This window comes from Chiroxiphia lanceolata, chromosome 2 (assembly GCF_009829145.1).
Source record: "Chiroxiphia lanceolata isolate bChiLan1 chromosome 2, bChiLan1.pri, whole genome shotgun sequence".
NCBI classification, from domain to species: Eukaryota; Metazoa; Chordata; class Aves; order Passeriformes; family Pipridae; genus Chiroxiphia; species Chiroxiphia lanceolata.
In genome coordinates, this window is record NC_045638.1 from 98,529,610 (window position 1) to 98,550,725 (window position 21,116).

Sequence of the window (21,116 nt, forward strand, 5' to 3'; positions counted from 1 at the left end):
CCCATGGGGGCGCGGAGGCGGGCGGGGCATAGGGAACACAGCGCAGCGGCGATTGGCTCCGCACCACCCCTCTTGCCCCGCGCTGATTGGTCGGTGTGCAGGCGCGGGGCGGGATTGGCTGTTTCGAAGCGCGGACGCGGCGGTGTCGCTCGACGATGGAGGCCGTGCCGTGTGCGGAGCACGGTGAGGGGCGGCCCGGGCGGGTGTGCGGGGGGTGCTGTGTGTGAGGGGGTCCCGGTCCCGGTCTGACCAGTTCCGCGCTTCCCCCTCCCGCAGGGTCCCTCTGCTTCCTGAAGACGGGCGTCCGCGATGGCCCAAACAAGGGGAAGAGCTTCTACGTGTGCGGGACGCGGGGCCCCGCGGAGTGCAGCTACGTCCTGCCGGCGCCGTAAGTGCAGGGGGCGGTGGGACAAGGGGCTCGGGACACAGGCGGCTTGCCCTCGGAGAAGCTCAGTGCTGTGTCAGCGCTGTCTGACTCAACGTAGTCTTTGTTTTGTCCCACGTGACAGTTTTTGTTTTGCCGTGGCTGTTCCCCGTCTTGTCTGTGTTCTTCCGCTTGTCCTTTCCTCCTTTCAGTGTCCCTGCTTCTTACTGCTTGATCCATGAGGGATGCATGGTGGAGCTGCAGGTCCTGGTCCAGCAGCAGGGCAGAGATGAATACGAGTAAGTTCCTCAAATTTTTTAAAAGCTGGATGTCTGCCTTAAAACAGGTAAAACCTACGTTCCTTCTTCTAACTTTATCTTATGTTCAGTGCCTAAAATAATTTTCTTAAACTGCTTCTGACTAATGGTCCTTTAGTTTATTAGTTACAGGTAAGAAAACTTGAATCCTGTGATTTAGTAGTTTTTCTGTAATGAGGCTTCAACATCCACGTTAGCTGTACCTGTGTCCTGTGAGGAAATGAGGGCTGTTGTTAGAGCATCTCGTTTTTATGCCATATTTGAAGACTTAGGATACTACCTCTTAAAAATAGAGATCTTTTTTGTTAAGATCGGGAGGCTGTTCACTTTCTTCATTATTTGTGAACAAGTGAAAGACTTGAACTGCCAGTCTTTCAAAGTGGAAAGGAGGATTTGTTGTACAGGTTGGAACATCTGGAATTGTTTGATGGCAGCTGACTTGTACTTTCCTTCTAGAATTGAAAAGACTCATCCAGCTTTGAGGCCTTCACTTAGCGTGTTTGCCACTGTTATTAGCAGTTATATGCAATGATAAAAACCTGAGTCATCAGGTAATGTTTGTTTTTAACAGAGTTGAACGTGGCTCTGTGGTTGGGTTCATCCAGAACTCGTGATAGTTGCATCAAATTCACCAATTTTAATTCTGATAAAGTTCTTGCAGCGCTCCTGGTTGGCTGCCAGTTAAAAAAAGAAATCACATCCAAAGTTTTTCTTTTCAATAGTTGCTTTAAGATGAGGTGGCCTGTGCAGTGTAACTAAAAGAAGAGCTGTTTCCTTACACCTTGAAATCATAGGATTCTTCTGATGCTCTGAACGTAGATAATACTATTGTCTGAGCAGTTACGTTTTTTTTACTAAAATCAAAAAAAAAAAACCGCAACAAAATAAGCCCAAACCCTAAGGAGTCATTATCCAGAGAACAGTGCTTTTTGTAAAAAACTTTGCTGCCAATGTTCTGGTCTTTTGTTATGCGAAAGTCTGAAGGTAAAGTACAGATTAAGAGAACTTGTCTGTGATGTTTTTTTTGCGTGAAGTACTTTTTAAAGAATGCTTAGAGCTTCTTTACTGGTTTCTGTGGTTCAAATCTTGTTTTAATCTTTGGTAGGTTGTTTTACCGATGCCTTAAGAGTAAGCTGAATGGGAAGAAGTGGTGTGGAAGTGTCCCATGGCAGGTATGAGTGTTTTGTTTGTAGTGTAGTATCACCTTATTCCAACATGACTTTTCATTCCTTATCCAGTCATCGCCTCTGAGACTATTTAGTGGGAGATTTTATATTTTCTAGCTGATAAGTTTTATCAGCCTTCTGTCCTCTAGATGAGACTTCTCTTTCTCCTAAATTGTGTGAAGTTCTGATTCTATTAAAATGATAGGAAAGATGATCTTTGTAGAGGATGAAGGCTTGCTTGAGATGGTCAGGTTCTGCGTATAGTTAACAGGCTTTAATAAGTTGTATGTCAGCATTTACTCACTTGTATGTGTTGCAGGATCCAAAAGCTACCAAAGTGTCAAAAGCCTTAGAATCCCAGCCCAGCACAGCAGCCCTCTCCAATCCCACCAGCCACAGAAATCCATTCAAAGTACTGGACAAGAATTGTGCACCGTCAGTCTGGAAACAAATGAACCAAGGAAACAGGGAGGAAAGTAAAGCAAAAGGACTAAAAGCAGAGAAGGAGAGTGTGCTGGTGTCACATAAAGAAAAGAAATCAACCTCTGATTCCTCCAAAGAGATACAGTCTCTGGAAGGGCTGAAAACTAAAATGAAACCGTCCACAGGAAGTACAAGTGATCCTGAAATTCAGGAAACTACAGTGTCTGAATCTAAACTTGGCCTTTCTGAGACCAGGAAAGGGAAAAATAGTCTTTGGGAGGAAGAGAAATATGGTGGCAGTGGCAGGGAATCCAAGAAGTCTTCTGAATGTGCGGACAAAGAGCCAGGCGCAAGACCAAAACTCTTTCCACTAAGTCTTGAAAAGCAAAATACAAGTACCAAGACACCAGAGGAGGAGCAACTTGAAGAAGAAAGCTTAAAAATCTATAGGGATAAAGAAACGAGAGAGAAAGGTTGCACTGGTCAGAAAAATGGAGAAATTAAACCGATGGCTAAAGAAGATGCTCTTTCTCCAGCAGTACCACCAGCCCACTGTGCTGCCCTGGCAGGAGGAGCAGAGGCAGCGCTGCCCAAGGCACAAATCAGGCCAGGGCTGCCACAGCCTGCTGGTGAAACCTCTGACAGTGACAGTGATGAAGTACTATTTGTTCACTCCTCATCAGGTAAAAGTAAACCTGAGAAAACAGTGGAGATTACTTCAGGAAAGAGTGTGCTGGGGACATCTTTGCCAGGAGCAGCAGCATCACATCACATGGAAAGACCCCAAGACCGTAAAGAGCTTCATAACCATCTTGTAGTCCAGCTGAAGCAGAAAAAGGTCATTTTTTTGTACCTATTTATTTGGGGATTTTATTCTGGATTCAGAGTGACTTCCCTTACTCATGAGAGGCATCAGAATATGGTATCACCTCACAGCAGAAACTCAAAATATGATTTAGGAAGATGGGGCAAGGGAGGGAATTCAGCCTATGCACAGACTAGTTGTATTAAGCAGATAGAAGACAATTACCCTTAAGGTAATACAACTTCTATATTTGGGAATGCTCAGTTTTGACCTGCCTGAGGTTGTGCCTGTCTTTTATCCAAAAGTAATTTGCATAAAATGGATTAGTGCACAGCCACTTAACTTTTTTAAATAACCTGGCTATTTCTGATAGTCTCTCTTGGCCTTGTGCAGTAAGAGTGATCTACCTACAAAAGCTCACATTAAGATGAAATAAACTGTCTGTTTGGGTTTTTTTAATAGTTGCCAATAACTATGTTCTATAGTTTTTATTACCCCCCGTCTGCCTAGACTTCAGAACAGAGCCTCAAAATAAAGTCAGAACAATTGTTTGTGCTAATGCAGAAAGAAACATGCAAGTACGTTAAACGTTTGGTGCTTTGAGAGATGTTAAGATTGTCCAAGTTTCTTGAAAACCTGTTTCATAAAAATGGGGATTCCCTGTGTCCTTCCATCTTCTCTAAACAACATTAAGAGTTAGTTTATTTTCTGCTAAAAGACTACTTAATTGCATTGAATGGCACTTGAAGGCTTTTGGAGATTGCAGAACAGTATCAAAATGTTAATATGGCATAAGATTAGTGTTTTTAAACTTCTGAGTGATTGTTCTGTGTTGGCAGAGAGCTTGTTAACCATATTCAGGTTTTGGTTTCTTTCTCATTTTGCAGAGTACATTGGCTAGAGTGAACATTCAGCTGCTGCCAGATAAGGGAGAAAGATTATTAAAGCAAGTGCAGGATTTGGAAGCTGCACTCAGTGCTCTTAACATTTCAACAGCAGATACTGATGAAAAAGGTAGGGCCAAAATTTTTTTGCTCCAGAAACAGCTTGTTTCAAAACAGGTTGTACAAAACAGCTTGTCTTACAACAGTTGTTAATATTGAGGAAATATAGCATAAACTTATATATGGCATGTGGTCTGTATAAAGTTTGTCTGTTGAGATTCACTGAAGATGAAGAGTGTTAATTGTAAAGTATGAGTTTGGGAGCAGATGAATGGAACAACTGTAATGTTTTCTCTGAAGTGTGGTGGCTTCCCAAGGGAGTTTCCTCCCAGAATTAGGTTCCAGGGCTAGTTTTCCTTCCAGCTTTGGCTACATGATTGAGACAGGTGTCAGTGAAGTGTTAACTTCCTCTGTTGCAGTATGGAACCATGCTGTTTATGCATGTTGTTGTGTCTGGACTTTTCAGTTACCACATACAAAATAAGCAGCTTCCAGTTTGCCATTCCTATAAAGTGATGTCCTAATTCTACTAACTGGCATTAAGCGAGAAGCATTTTGCGGAGTTACCTTTACAATCCCCTCAACAGAAGAGTTACTTTGTGATCATAGTATCAGTTGTGTTGATGAAAAGATCCAGTTTGACAGCTCTGGAAACTGAAGATCTCTAGCAAGGAAGCAGGAGCTCACAAGCTACAACGCAACAAAGCAGCCACAGTGCCTTATACCATATCTGGTTTTAAGCAAGACAGACCTTTCTGTGAAGGAGAGAGAAGCTCATGAGTTCTTGCCCATTTGTTCTTGGATGTTTTGGTAGTTTTTGTGTCCAAAATATTGATGAGAAAGATGTCTTCAAAATTAATAAATCTTCTGGGAACAGTGTGCAAAACTGACGTTGTGTTTGCACTAATCTGATCACAGTTGCAGAGTTAACTGTGTTGCTATAAAACCATATATAGAGGCTGGAGCTGAGCTCATTGCCTGTCACGTAGGAGCAGGCTAAGAGGACACACGTTAGTGTTTGTAGTGGCTCAGGTGATGTGGTGACCTGCTGTGACCACTTTATATTTTGCAAGCAGACTATTGAGCAAAATGAAGGCTCTTCTCTGGGCTCTAGTACGAGGCTCTGAGCTTCACTGTGAAACCTTTATAGACTGTGATTCCTTTCTCCTTCAGGGCAGGATAGCACAAGTGGCAGCTGCCATGAAGAATCTTTGCCTAACCCATGTGACAGGCCAGGTGGTACAAAGTTGATAACACCACTCCCGCTCCAGGATCCTACAGCAAAGGCCTCTTCAGGCTCACAGAGTCACCCCTCTGCTGCTGTTACTTTGGGTTCCAGTGAATATTGTGGCCAAAGTTTTGGAAGTAAGTATAGAAACATTTTTTCATTAAAGAGAACACTTTTAAGTACTACTTCTGAAATAATTCTGCAATCTGGATATATGTGAGAGTACTAAACCTTTTTTGTTACTGTGGGCTGAATATCACCCCCCAGGCATCTGTAGCTGCTGAGGTCAGTCTCAAAGGTGAAGGATCTGCTTTGGAAAGTTATCTTTGTAAAGACATCTTATGCCTAATCCTGTATCTTTGCAGTGAGCTTTGGTATGCAGAATCTATATGGGGGAAGAATGACAGAAGATCGAATCAGGGCTGTACGCAATGCCACATGTGAGGCTATTAATCAGCTTCACAAATCTCTAGAATCCTGTCCGACAGAGCAGACAGTAGCTGAAGATCCCTCTGGATTGAAGGTGGGTTGGCAAGGATGGAGGCTGTCATGCTGATGAATGAAGCACAGCCTCTGAGTGATACCCTAGAGCATCCCCTCCTTTCCACTTTGACGTACTTTGCAGTCTTCATCATGCTGGAAGGACATGTTCTAATTGCGTTCCATCTGTGGGTGTTGCTTTGTATTGCCAGTACTGGTGTTCTGCCCTCTTGCTGTGGTGCCTTCAGAACACTTAGTGCTTGAATGAAGTAGCAGGGCCTCAGGCAAAGCAACCAACCCACAACCTTCTGTTTGTACGTGACTGGCAGAACAGAGGTGTGAGGAACAGGCTGAGAACCTTATTGTTCTCTTTTCCTGTTGAGTTATAAGAAATAGTCTTTCAAAAAAGTGTTGCAGGTGATTGACTTTGTTCAATGCCACAGATGTTCTGATCTGCCGAAGAGAAACTCCTTGTCTGTCAGGTGATGCAGAACCTGTATTTGAGGTTATATGCAAGGTATTGGAAGGCACATACCTCTACAAGATGATGTGTTGATGCATATATGTTGTGTCACTTGTCACATCATCTTGGGACCTCTCAAGTGGTGGGGAAGGCCATTTAATTTTTTGTGATGGTAGTATGTAATCCCTCTTCCTGTTTTAAGAGGCTATAGGGGTCTTAGACTTGGTGGGAAAAGGGGAAGTGTTCTCAATGCCTTTCCTTGACAGTGATACCTGTTGTGAGCAAGGTAGTCCTGGGTGGATTTTCCACCTGCTCTCTCAGAGCACCGTGAGGCACTGGGTTGGTTTGTCCGTGAAGCATTAGGAAGACTCATCAATGGTACTGCTGACCTCCTGTCTGCAGGAGTTGCTTACCTTGGGTATCCCAGTCCATGTGGAAAAAGAACAAGTATGTAAACTCCTTTTAGTAAGATGGTAGTAGGACAGTTCAACAGGATGATTGGTACAGGAAGCAGAAGTGTCTGAGTTTTGCAAGGTGTTTGCTTCAAATCCTCTGTCTTGCCCTCTCAGATTCCACTGCTGCTGCACCAAAAACAGGCACTCGCCTGGCTACTCTGGAGAGAGAATCAGAGGCCGTGTGGAGGAATTCTGGGTAAGCAACAGAACAGGAAAGTGGATTTTGGGGGGCAGATTTATGGCAGCAGCAGTTTGGCATGTGACTTCCTTGGAGGCCAATAACTAGTTATTTTGTAGGAATGCTGAAAGGGCTGTTTGGTATAGGCTACCCTATTACCAATTACAGCTCTTAACAATTACAAAATCATACCCTTATATTTTCATACGTGTGTTTTTTATTTTCTGGGCTCCCCGGGGCAATTTCTGTTGTAGTGTTAACCTCAGTGTAGGTCTGAGCTAAGGGTCTGCAGCCCATCACAACTTCTGTGTGTCTCTTTCCAGCGGATGACATGGGCTTGGGGAAGACTCTAACGATGATTGCTCTCATTCTGGCCCAGAAACAGCTGAAGACAGAGAAAAGAAAGGAGACCTTAGACATATGGCTATCAAAAAATGGTACAGGTTTTATATTGAATAATATAAATGAGTTTATAATATTATAATTTATAATTAATATTTTATATTCGTTACTTTATATTGTTTGGGTATTTATTTTTTAGTGACTATTTTCCTGAAACAATTAAAGCCAGAATATGCTGTTTTGAAAAAAGTTTCGTAGTTTTTTAAGCATAAGGAAACATATGCATAATTTTCATAAGAACTTAAAATAGTCACTACTCACCTCCCTGTGACTGATCTTTTTTCTTTTCCCCCTCACCCCCAAGATTACTTTTATCTTATCCATAGGCATTAGGGATGTTAGAGTTTTAAAAGAGTACTGTTTCTGTGTCCATAACCTCTTACTGTATGCATCCTCATGAGACTGGCTGGACTACTTTTTCCTGTATTGCCAAGTTTACTGACTGTGTGGATGTGTTCTTCCTGTGTAGTTCAAAATGGTAACATTTCAGTCTTCTAGAACAGGAAAGAAGAATTTACTTGATACTGTGTTCTCAGTAGGTATTAGAGTTAGTTCCTGTGTTCTAACCTTTCAGGCTTATCCAGAAGAAGTGCACAGGTATATAGCATAACTGAGCAGACAGGAAATGATGCATTAGTGTTTAAGTAGATGTTTTTCCCCACCCAGAACTAACAGTCCTCAAGAGGGTAATGTAGAGATGTTCACAAACTGTGCTCACAGCAAAAGTGGACCGGTCTTCTTAATTGTTATGAATTTCCAAAACTTCTGTCTTTGTTCTAGTCTAATGTGAAGACATTGAAACCTGTCTGCAATACTTCCTTTCAGATTCCGCTGTTATCCCGTCCCATGGCACTTTAATCATATGTCCTGCATCCTTGATCCATCACTGGAAGAAAGAGATTGACAAACGTGTGGCCTTTGGCAAACTGAGAGTCTATTTGTACCATGGGGCAAACAGAGATAAACATGCAGAGGTGTAAGTGCTAAACCATAAATATGACCAAGAAAGGTAAAATACTATGTAGCAAGAGATTGTGTTTATCAAAGCTGAAATTCAGTGGCTGTAGAATGATGAAAGAATGTGAAGTGTGGAAATGTGGAGGATCTTCAAGGTCAAGCTGATGTCTGCTGTCAAGGTGTATGTAGCAAAACATTTATGGCCTGAACCCATACTGAGTGCTTCTGGTGGAGGCTGTTGTTGCTTCTGATAGGAAAAAAGGCTGTATATTCTCTAAAACATCTCTTGCTTGCGGAGATCATTAGTGGCATTTTCTCCTATGCTTGTGTTTTGTGGTTGTTGTGGTTTTTTTAATCAGCTCTATGTATAGATCAGAAAATTTTCTACACTCTTCATGCTGAGCAATGTTTCTAGGTGCAGTATTTCTAAGCAGGATTCGTCCCATGTGGTGTGCATTCTGTACCACTGGTTTTTACTGTCATCTTGAGCTTGCTATGTCTACTTTCAGTGATTATAAAATGGGGACAATATGTCCTTCCTGTTTGACTGCTAGGAAGCTCAGTTTTTTGTAGAACTCAGCATTTCAGCTCCTGTAGAACTGTGTTGTTCTTAAATGTATCCTTCAGCATGCATTTTGTCTATCTTGCAAAAGAAATTCCTCATTTGTTCTTGCTCCTGATTACTACTTTCCCTTTGTCAAGGCTTTCTGGATATGATGTTGTTGTCACAACCTACAGCCTTCTCTCCAAGGAGGTCCCCACAAGCAAGGAGGAGGGGGAAATCCCTGCTGAGGACCATGATATGGGGGTGAGAAGCCAAACTGTTGATAAGGAGATGCCTTAAGGTTTTGTTCTGAGGTGTTGCAAAGCCATTGTTGCTTCAAGTAGCACCTATTATGTGCTACAGTGAGCAGCAGCTTGAATTTTTCTTTTCCATAAGCCCCTGTTGAGTTTGCACAGTAAAAATAAAGTGATGAAAGTGCTGTGAAGTGCAGAAAGACAATGCTGACCAATACTCACAATGAATCTGTTCTGTAGAATTACAGAATATGCTACATTGAATACAGTGGAAATATTTTAAAAAGTGATTTTAAGAATGTAGTGATGAATCTTGTACTCTTTCTTTTGAGGTGAAGGAGCACTAGAAACTCCCATTTGATGTTCTGTGTTGCTTGATGTCACTTTAATCTACTAGAAATCTATTGTGCTCAGGCTCTGGGTCAGTCTGAACTGAGACTGAGGCAGCTGATGTGCTGCCTTGAAGAAACAGCAGCGTGTTTGCTAGGCCATGAAAATAAATAAGTGCTTTCTGAATGCTAACCAAAATGACTATACAGCGTAGAGGAATCCCCTTGCTAGTGTGGATATTGCTGTCTCCTACCTCTGTGTACAGATCTAGATGTAGCTCCTCTTAAAGAAAACAGGGCTTTGAATTTCCTGAAACTTCTAGGGGGCATCTGTAAAACTGTTGAGAGATCAGAATAATTATATGTGGTCCTTGGTCTCAGCCTAGAAAAACTGATATGAAATGCCTCTTTGGAAGCAAGAAGTGATGTAAAAAGCAAGAAAAACAGCAAAATATCAGAATTTTTTATTAGAAACAGGCAAATATGTTATAGTCTTCAGCTTATAAACCATCATGGAAGCTTTAAAGAGGTGAGTTTTGGACACCATTTCTTACCTGACAACACAAATTGCTGCTGACTAGCATCAGGAAAAGGCTTCTTGCTTGAAAAATATGTTTGCTCGTGGCTCTTTGGAGAGCCTAGCAAGGTTACTGCTCTAGGTTATAAGTACCCTGCTTTTTCTTTCAGAGTGGGTCATCTCCCTGTTCCCCCCTGCTCAGGGTAGCTTGGGCTCGACTTATACTGGATGAAGCTCACAATATTAAAAACCCAAGGACTCAAACCTCCATAGCTGTGTGCAAGCTGAGAGCCAGTGCCAGGTGGGCCGTCACCGGGACGCCGATACAGAACAACTTGCTGGACATGTACTCCCTCCTGAGGTGAGCTGGCTGCACATGACCACATGGACAGGGAGCCGATCCTAGTAATTCTTCTCTGATGAAATGCTGAAGTTGTTTCTTAGTTTGAGATGTTTCTGAGATGTGTGGAGTAGTGAGACTGGTTATATTAACATTTCAGGCATGTGCAAAGCTGGTGGCTGAGGCACAAAGTTGACCGTGTGTCTACTGCTGGTTTTGTGCTTTTGTGTAGCTTTTCTCCTTCCAGGAAGGACAGAGGGGAAATTACCTCAGATCTGTGTCTCCAGGATGAATATTCACACAACTAATTGTAATGAACAGAAGTTTTGTGAGTTTCTCCTTGTTGCTACCAGAGCAGCCTGGGAGGACCTTCTTAGGCTGTTGCGCTACAAGAGCATTGAAGGAAAGGGTGAAAACTTTGGCCTCTCTGAACAAACGATAAACAGATGCTTTTCTTTGCTGAGGGGGGAAAGATTACAAGTGGTGTTGGACAAGCAGAGAGAACTTGCATTTGAATTTAATTTTGGATAATTGAAATTAATTTTCAAGTAAGAAGCCTGGTATTTTGAAATAACAAATGAATATGCTTTTTGGCAAGTGCCTCTGCATCTTGATGTCCTTCATTTGCTGGTGATGCTTGGAGACATAATGGGCTGAGAGGAAGTGATGGGTACAGCATCAGAAGGAGGTGCTTACACTGTTAGTGATGATAAGACTTTTCAGCAAACAAGTTTTTGCCACCATTAGACTGGAAGTGTTTTACTGCTGCTTGGTAATGCAGTTACAGCATTTGGAAATGGTTTGTTTTGGATAGCAAGGAATTTGGTTCTGGTCACTCAAGAGCAACTGAAGAACTCCTCTTCCCTTAGTATGAAGTCTCCTTCCTTCCTGTCATAGGTTTCTACGTTGTTCTCCTTTTGATGAATACAAAGTGTGGAAGTACCAGGTAGACAACAATACAAAGAAGGGAGCAGAGAGGCTAAGCCTCTTAACTAGAAGCCTCTTACTGCAGAGAACTAAGAACCAGCTGGATTCAGCTGGCAAGCCCTTGGTAAGAACTTCACCTTACACAACTATACCATCATTCCACGGTTGTCCTTGTAGCAGGCACTCATGTCTGCTTGTTTACATACATAAATTTGTTAATGGATGGGTTTTCCTGTCTACTGCAGTCTCTTGAGCAAGAGAAGCAAATGCCTGTGGGATGCTTTTCCAGTTGCTTATCCAGAAAGCAGAAATATTAAATACAATGATTAAACCTTTGTTATAAATTGCATGCAGACAATAACATGCCAAGTAATTGCAAGTAGATGGCCACTTATGTGGAAAGTTAGCCTAGGCTGCCCAACTAGATCTCTGAGAATCAAAGCTGCTACCTGTCAAATGGACCTGGTGTGTGCTGGAGCATTGGCTTTCTGCATAACTCTTTACAAATAGTCTATTAAACTGAGGTCACTGGTCTGTCTGTAAGCCTTTAAAAGGTGTAGTTTTGGAGTACTTTCTGATTCTGAATGGGGAAATGAGAAGCTACTTTTACAATGCAAAAAATTAATCTCTCCGTGGTCATTACAGAGCAGTTCATATTGAGTAGCTCATGCCTCTTGTTCTCAGATGAGTTGGAATAGAAGTTTTTATCTTGAGTGTTAACCAGGCTTCTTGGAGTTCTGTGAGTATGTGTGTTGTGTCATAGTTGCATTAATACACATAGCTTTAAATAATAAACAGCTATGTTCTGAGACTTAGAATAGTGTGTTAGATCTTTGACTGCTGATATTTGTGACGCTCTGTAAGATTTTTGCCCTATATTCATCTGATCCTGTGAATTTGTGCCTCAGGTATCTCTGCCCCAGCGTAGCACACGGTTGCATAAGTTAAAACTTTCAGAAGAGGAGCAGTCTGTGTACAATGTGCTCTTTGCAAGATCCAGGTATGAATGTGGGTAGAGATACTGTATTTTATGGTTTTGTTTCTTACTGGTGTGAAAATCAAGAAAAGAAATTCATTTTAGATGAAAAGAGTTATTGGACAAACTCCTGTTAATTTTTTCCCTTTCTGACTTATCTGTTAAGTATGTTTGAAAATACTGTGCTTGTACTGGTAGTAGGCAAAACTGATTAATTTCTTTTCTCCCAGAGGTTCATGCCTTGTATGAGCTTTGTGTTCTAGACTCACACTTAATCTCATTGATTTCAAGGCGCCAAAGACTTGGAATTGCAGCAGTAGTTCTCAAATGACGATGTGCCAGTACCTGTAAAGGAGAGAATTGTTATCTTTGCTCTGTGATACTTGTGCAATCAGAAATTATTCTGGCCTCTACAGATGGTTGTAATGCAAGCCAGCATCACTTGGTGTTCTCTCAAGGTCTCTTTTAGTGGTGTCAACGTAGTTTTCATTCCTTTTAAATATACATTTAAAGGTGTCCTTATACTCAAGGTATTCCAATAAGCGGAGTTGCTGCTTTTTGTGATTTTCAAAATGGATCTTGGTTTTGATCGTACTCAAGTTAAACAAAACTGGTGGTTTTTTGTGACATTTTGTGATGATTAATGAAACCTTCCTTTTAAAGCATCATCAGCTTGCTTGTTAAGCTCAGGGCCTTCTTGCTTTTTTCCTGCTATACATTCCAGTGTCTTTGTCTTGTTTTTGCAGGTCAACACTACAATCCTACCTAAAGAGACAAGAGCAGAAAAATGAAGACAGAGAATATGCTGGTGGTAACCCATTTGAGAAAGGTTTGAGCATACCCTCCTCTGAAAACATTTGCAAAGTGGCTCTTTAAGTGCCCCTTAACCAGGGGGAACAGACCTGGCCACGTGGGGGCAGGACTTAGAAATTCTTTAGATAATGATCCCCTGATGTTACAGAGAAGCCTACCGTAGTATTCCAAAAGTATATTCTCACTGTTGTGGCTCTTGGAAAATCTCCTAACCTCTTTGGGTCTCAAATTTCTTTCTGAAGTACAGGTCTCACTGCTCAGACGATAGATGTCAGTGTTATAAGGTATTCTGACTTGTCTTGTTGTCTTTTTCCTTTTTTTTTTTTAAGTGGGGGTTGATGGGTTCCTATGTTTAATCAGGTATTTGCTTACCTGTTGATTCTTGTCTCTTATTGACGAATCTCTTCCTGGAGGTGGCTGGGCAGTGCTTGGAAATGACTCCAAGAGCTCCTTATGTTTTGTCTTCCCTTCCTCTGCAGTTGCACAAGAATTTGGAGTCAGTCAAAAGGAATTTTTAGCAGGCTCACAAAGTGCCTCCCAGGTCTCAAGTGCTGTCCATGTCTTATCCATGCTCTTGAGGCTCCGTCAGTGCTGCTGCCATCTCTCCTTACTGAAAGTGGTAATTGCATTGTATTGTATTGTATTGTGAGGTCTTTTGTGGAGATTTTTGAGTGTTTCTGTAAGTGAGCAGACTGTAACACCCTTGCATCTCTTAGCATGACTTATGTGGGCAGCTGTGTCTCTGGAAATACTTTATTTAGATTTTAAAAACCCAACCAAACAGAATTTTAATGTGAAAGAAGTCTTTGTCTTAACCTAGCCTTGAAAAGTGCACAAGTGTAGCCTGTTTTAAGGGCTTGTGTTTTGGAGAGCTCTGTAAATGCTTTGATTGAAGTTGCCTTGCATGAAGTAGATTAATCTTTCAAAAGTTCTTGGCCCTGTCATATAAAGCAGCTGTAGAATAAATTCAGCTATTAAGGGAACAGGCAGGAATTTATCTTCTAACATCTTTCATCCTGCAGTTGTTAAATGCTGTGGGAGAGGACATCTGAGGAGACTGGACCATAGAAAATGGCGAAGCTCACATGCTTTCCTTACACTGCCCCTTCTTAGGGAAGGGCCCAAAGGGACTGTTAGTCTGACCCACTAGTGTTCCTCAATCGTTTTATCTTCATATTGCACAGCATCCTTCAAACCCACTGTATTCAGCAGACGTTGTGCAGACTGTGGATCAGTACTGAATTTGATCTGAGCCTTGACTATGATCCCTTATTATATTGCTTTCTTTCCCACAGGCTCTGGACCAAGTTAACTTGAACAGTGAAGGTCTTTCCCTTTCCATTGAGGAACAACTTGGTGCTTTGACACTGTCTGAGCTCCAGACTCCTGATTCCCAATCAACAGTCTACCTCAATGGCACAGCTTTTAAAACAGATATCTTTGAAATCACCAGGGAGAGCTCAAAGGTATTCTGGTTGTGGCTTTCTTACCTTCCTTGAGAAGCTTGGATTTCAGCACTTTGCCTTTTAAATTATTAATGAATTGTCACACCTTGGTAATTGCAGATCAGGCTAAGTTGTCAATTTAGATGAAATCAGATGTGTGGATTGATAGCCTGCTGAACTTCTGGGAAGGCTCCAGCTTCTCAGGTGTTAAGGGGTGCTTCTAGTAAAGCTGTGCAAATCTGACTGCTGAAAAACTGTCAGTGAAAATCTTGAACACTGGCTTCACAGAAGTTCAGAAAAGCTTGCATGTGAGACCATGGTGCTTGTGAAAAGCTAGAAAAAATTGGATGGCAGCAAGAGGAGAGATGGCAATAACTTGGCTTTTCACAGAAAGATTGGAATCTATAAGATATGTTTGTATGGTTTGATTTCTTGACACATTTTTCTGTGGTGGTAGTGTTCTTAGCAATGACTCTTAAAATCTCTTCAAAGTCTGAACACAGGAGAAGTTCCAGTTGAAAAGCTATTTTGATCACTTTCTATTTTCATGAAGAGTAGCCAGTCATTAACTGGATTACGAGCAAGCAGACTAACCTTTTTTTTTTTTTTTCCTGCAGATAGCTTACCTCTTGGCTGAACTGAAAACTATTCAGAGTCACTCAGAGCCTCAGAAAAGGTTAGTGAGCTTGTCCTCTTCTTTAGTCATAGTGATTTAGAGAAGCATGTTACTTGACAACAGCAGAAATAGTTTTAAATAATGGAATACAAAACTCCTGGTCTGGTAAAATGGTGGCAGTGCTGCAATAGTTGAACACAGATTTTGAGGGAAAAAAATCTAAGACAAAAGAAGGGAATTTAAGATGTAGGTCAGTGTAAACATAACGGAACGTGTGAGAAATCTCAGGCTTTGAGGCCCAGAAGGACTCTCTTCTCCAAAAACAGAATTGGAAATAACTTGGTTGTGCTGACAAATATTTGTCCTCAGCTCTGCAACCCATGCCACAACCCCCAAAAAAGTGGAGGAATAAAGAAGAGGTTAAACCTGAACCTGTTTGAGAAAAAGGAATGCATTGATCAGAGGGCCTGTAGTGCAGCTGAAGTCCTGCACTCTCACTGTGCAGGTTCTCCCTGTCTTTGCTGTGCACCAAACTGCAGTGATACAGGGATTTCTGCTTGTTTTTGTTAAAAGTGTAGAATGCTCTTACAGGTGTGTGTGGCTGTGAAGCAGCGACACCTGTGTTATGTTAGGGGTCAGTTGGAAGGGGGAATCATGTTGGGCATTTCTAGAATTGCACCATATGTAGAAATCTTTTGCCCAGAGTCTTTTCCAAAATTAATCCCCATCATAAGAATGGGAACACCAACATTGCTTTTGTTCCCTTCCAAGAAGCTATTGAACAAATTATTGCCTCACAAACTCTTTAGTCCACAACTTGGTGAGTGAGAGGCTCCAATCAATCCAAGTTGGTGTTGCAATTGATTCTTGTGTACTCCAGAAAAAGCTCAGCATTGTGACTTGGAATTGTGATGGGTAGGTGGAAATGTAAAATCCAAAAATAGAGGTGAAAGTTACAGCCTTAATCTACCTGAAGTTTACTGGATATTAGCCTTCCACAGGAGGTTCTACCACTACACCTAGAGGTGAATCTATTTCTGAATTGGGAAGGGGCTTGGTTGCAGTTTGCAGCTGGGAAGAGTGACTGAATTGTTGTCTCCTCCTGGGTGAGACAGTGCAATAACCAACCTGTTACAGTACACACAGACCTTGTCCTAAGCTCCCTGCTCCCTTTCCAGTGTTGTTGTCTCCCAGTGGACGAGTATGCTGAAAGTTGTGGCTGTGCACCTCCAGCGACTGGGGCTGAAGTATGCAACAGTGGACGGCTCTGTCAATCCTAAACAGAGAATGGATGTGGTAGAAGAGTTCAATTGCAATCCTAAAGGGCCTCAGGTATGCAATCAGGGCAGGGAAATAGTCCCTAGTGTTGCTATGAGCAGCTGTGATAGCTGACTTTGTGATTCCATTTGCTGGCACTACTGTCATTTGGACCTCTACATGCCAAGATCAGCAGAGAAAGGGGTAGCTGTAAAAACAAATGTACATCTTATAATGGGAAGAAGGAGCTGCTACAAAGCTCCTTTTGATGTCCACCTTCTGTACTAAAATCAACTCCAAAGCTAGTTCAAAGGTTGTCTAAATCTTCAGTGTGTTCAAATGAAGTATTTGCTTTTTGGAAATGGGCTCCCTAACTCTCTTTTGGCCTTTGAAGGTGATGTTGGTCTCATTGCTGGCTGGAGGCGTTGGCCTGAACTTGACTGGAGGAAACCATCTCTTTCTTCTTGACATGCACTGGTAAAAAGAAACAAAAGTTGCATCTCTGAGAGTATATATTGGGCATGTTGCTTTTCTTTCTCACCATATGTATTATGATGTCCGATACAACTGGGATAGGAGGGCAATGTAAGGGCTAGAGTTAGTTATAGGAAAGTGGTTTTGCTATAGCTTTCACCCAAGATACTAATTAGTCAATCCAATGAAATACAGTTCTGTAGGGGTAAGAAAATAGAGGAGTATAACAGCAACCCAAAGAGGCAAGTATGCAGCTCTGTATCACAAAAGGCTAGTGGGCACTTGGCAGTCCCTACCTTAATTTCCTGCAGTAGTGAAAATGGTGCAGTAGTGCCTACAGGCAATTTTGTCTTGAAACAAATCGATTGTGTTGAGCGCAGTCAGTGACCGGGCATAACTAAAGTACCTTTGGGTTTTACATATTTTATTATGAAAATAGTGTGTTTGAGCTCCTGATATTTGTTGTCCCTCATCAAAGTCAGAATTGCAGTTTTTTTAAACTAAATGTTGCTCATGGGAATTTACAAAGCAAACTAATGTGCCTCATTGCAAAACCGGCTGCTGAGTAGCAGCCTTAAGGAGATGGTTCTGCAATATTGAAGTTACACGAACAAGTATTCCCTATAACTTTGTCAGATGGAACCATTTCTTATCCAAATATTCTTGAGTGATGGCCTCTTTCAGTGGGGTTTGCCTTTCTGCTTCACTCTCTTTCATCACCAGCTATGGGCTTTCTCTGAGTACTAACTGTTGGCCAGAAATATGGGGCTACATGGACCAGTGGTCTAAGCCATACAGCTGGCTTTGTGTGGAGTTGTAGCATTCTTCTACCCAAGGCCAAGGGAAATACAGCCAGGGTGAATACTGGCCAGCAAGCCTCTAAACCTAAGGTAACCTGGGTGCAGTTTTAGCTCTACAGAGGATGAAAACAGGATGCACTGCAGGCAGGAAAAAGAGGCATCTATTTTTTTTTTTATTATTATTATTTTAACCTTGCAGGAATCCTGCTCTTGAGGACCAGGCATGTGACCGCATATACCGAGTGGGGCAGCAGAAGGACGTTGTGATACACAGGTCAGGATTTTACTTAGCAGTAAATGAGGCAGCTGCTGCCCATGTGCTGTCTGGCTTTAATCAGTGAGACAAGGCCTTGGCTTCTTTACTTAGAGCTAGACACAAGGTCTGACAGTGGGATTGAGGTTTGGGCACTGACATAGAACACATGAAAATGTTTTTATGTGGCACTTGTCTGCATGTTGCTGTCCTGATAGCTAGCAGGGATTTCTTGTTTTTCAGCCTGTGATTTAGTGGGAATGTCCTGTTCATTCCTGAGAATAATTTAGGCACCTAACCATTTCTGTTAATTCAGTGGAGGTTTTTCACCTAAGCCTGGACCTTTCTAGTATCACTAATAACATCATAAAGAACACTTCTATTAAGTGACAAAGTGGATTTTTAAAAAAGCATCTATAACTAAGACCTAAAAGGCTAACTTAGTTATTGTAAATGCACAGCTCATTAAAGACACTGGAATCCAAAGTGCTACTTTGGGCACAATGATTCTGGTAAATAGATGCCATCAGTTATGAAACAGTCATTTCAGGATTTTGTCACAGAATTACTGCTGCTTCAGATGACCAAAGTTGAGGCTTTAAGTTCTTCAGGCTTATATTTGAAAGGTTATAATATTTGGATATGAGGACAGCTGGTTTCTGTTCAGAGGTATATTGTGTCAGTCACATAATAGAATAATTATTAATTTCTGAGACGAGTCTTTGGGAATTTGCTGGGAAAGTCCATAAATAATGCTGACACTTGCTTCTAGCATTTGAGATGATGTGGCTTAGTTTTGTTGGGGGTTTTTTGGTAGGGTTTTTTTGGTTTTGGTTTTTTTTTTTTTTTTTTAGGTTTGTCTGTGAAGGAACAGTTGAAGAAAAGATCCTGCAACTCCAGAAGACAAAGAAAGGTCTCGCCCAGCAGGTTCTGTCAGGCAAAGGAGAGGCTCTCACTAAGCTCACTCTGGCTGACCTTAAAGTTCTCTTTGGCATCTAATTATCTTTTTCAACACCCAGCAGAACGTAATTTATACTTACAAGTAATGGTGCAGACTTCAACAAAAGATTTCTGGTTTGAGGTGGTCATTTATTTTAAACAAATAACTACATTTTTTAACTGTTCTGGGAAGTTATCAACTTCAAGAATTTGTTTCAAAACTAAAATTAGATGGTGTATCCATCTAAGATGTTGTTTTAAAACACTTTTAAATAAATATTTGAAACAAAAATGTGCTTATTTCTTGGGGTTTTATGTGTACTTTTTAGTTAGAAAACTTTCATTTTCAGCACAGGAGATGCACCAGGAGTAAGTGAAATAAGAACAAGAGAGACAAACATGAGGTAGGAGAGTTGAGAAGGTTGAGTGATGAGGTTGGACAGGTGTGAAGGAAGCAAAAAAAAAAAACAACTTTGAGCACAATGCTGTAAGAAGACTATATAAACTTTAGAATCTGTAACAAAATTAAGGAAGGACTTCGAGAAATATTTCACCTTCTCTTTTGTTCTTTAGGAGGTCTTCTTATATCTAATTGAAGAACCATTTTTCTATCCTGCTCCAAGTTTTTATTCAAGCTGGGAGCTAGATTTCTGTTATGTTCCTATGAAACAGAACCTGAGTTCCTGATAGTTGTGGGATTTTTTTTTTCTTCTGCGTATTTAATAGACTAAGGTTTCCTTGATGCAAGTCTTTTCATGTATAGACTATTCTTGCTTAGCAAATGGTCACATTTTGTTAATAGCAGATAAATTGCAAGTCCTTGGTTAATGGTCTCTATTCTCTCTCTTATGAGAAGTGATGTGTGCAGGTGAGTGACATTTTTAGGCAACTAATTTTTTAATTACTATTGTATCTTCTCTGTTTCTATCTCCCTTTTCTGCATCCCTGGCCATATGCACTACACGTTCTAATTCTCTATTGATTACACTGTTTCTCTGGGATTTGTCACAGTTCACAGAAGCTCCATACCAAACAAGGCCATTTGACAAGTTTAATGCTAAATGGTAGAGCATGACAAGTTAGAATGCTGTTATGAAACTAGGTCTTGGTTCCTTTATGGTCATTCCCTATGGAATAAGGTGATGGCATTTGGTAAGCCTTTGAGTGAAGGAGAGATCTATTTGCAGTGTCTTGATGAAGTATGATGTCTGTGTTAGTCATTTCTCTTACCTGCCTTGACATGATGTGCAAGGGAAGCTGTGGAATTATTCCAATTTCTTGCACTGATACAGGCACTAAGGGACACAAAAATAATAATGAGTATCTTTTTGTGTGTGTGTGTCCATGAATTCAACCGTGGTGGTAGGACCTTGAGTGGCTCTCAGAACCAAGGAATTCTGTGTGACTTGAGCAATTTAATCATAATCTCAGTTTGGGGAACATTGAGGGGAATGCTGCTTATTTGCCTCGCTTTGCTGGTTTTCTTCTGAAAAACATACCAGAACATCTGTTTGTTCACCTACCCTCTGGTCTGAGCTCCTCTCCCTTTCCTTGGAGCTACTGTTACCCTAGCAGGTTTCCCTCTTTAAGGGGGATTACTAAGGATAGTTTAAAACACTTTATTTTCACCTTATCCCCTCATTCAGCCTTTGGAATGTAACTATAGTCTCAATGCGGTGTATGTGCTGGGTGTACTGGATATTGCTATGGGCATTAATTACTTTTTTTTATTTCTATTAAGGTCTCCCCAGGAAAGGGTTTCAGGCTTTCCTAGGAAACCCATACAATTTATAGGATATGAGGTGACATTCATCTTAGTTCTGAGGAAATTCTTAAATTGAAGGTCTAGCACATACCTCTGCCTATCATCTCCTGAAATGGCAAATTTACTGCTGCAAAGAGCAGCAGAATATGTGGTTTTGGTATTCAAGGTCAAATTTTTAAAGGAGTTTTGTTGCAGGGGTAAGTGATTTGACTTTGGTTCGCACTGTTACCTACAGAACTGAACAAAACCATCTCTAATTAATGTTACCTTGCATATAAGCTGGTATTTGCAACAGAGAAATGTTAGGGTGTCTTGTATAGGGGCTGAGAGTAGCATTCACCTCTGGTCACTGATGGCATGACAGAATAGCGATTCAAGGTGCTGAGCGGTGGTTTAGGTTGATATTTCCAGGGGGAGGATTATGTACTGGGCTGGTGTATACACAGCCTGGGTGCAGAGCATAGGCCCGAGGCTGCAGGGGAGAGCTGGGGTGTTGCGGTGCCATGGCATTGTCCTTCCTTAGCCCTGTCCGCTGCTGACAGCCCCCTTTTGCCGCTGCTCCCACGTAAGGTGCTCCCTGTCCCCTTCAGGTGCCGGAAGAAAAGCAGGTAATTGCTCCGTGTGCCCGTGGATCAGGTGGGGGTTGCTCGGACCGGGCCTCGGGGGGAGGCAGCGGAGCCGAGTG

At 41.6% G+C, this 21,116-nt stretch overlaps 1 protein-coding gene across 1 annotated transcript; it reads left to right on the forward strand.

Moving 5' to 3' along the window:
- The first annotated feature begins 110 nt into the window (after positions 1–110).
- Positions 111–18,958, forward strand: TTF2 (transcription termination factor 2). The gene is made up of 23 exons (XM_032678980.1): positions 111–183; positions 277–388; positions 577–663; positions 1,787–1,853; positions 2,167–3,108; positions 3,963–4,089; positions 5,193–5,384; positions 5,613–5,770; positions 6,760–6,841; positions 7,147–7,260; positions 8,051–8,201; positions 8,885–8,990; positions 9,997–10,187; positions 11,064–11,217; positions 12,002–12,093; positions 12,816–12,898; positions 13,362–13,501; positions 14,178–14,348; positions 14,945–15,003; positions 16,122–16,275; positions 16,595–16,677; positions 17,674–17,748; positions 18,582–18,958. The coding sequence occupies exons 1-23, from the start codon at positions 156–158 to the stop codon at positions 18,724–18,726; spliced, it is 3,513 nt and encodes a 1,170-aa protein (XP_032534871.1). The 5' UTR covers positions 111–155; the 3' UTR covers positions 18,727–18,958.
- The last annotated feature ends 2,158 nt before the right edge of the window (positions 18,959–21,116 follow it).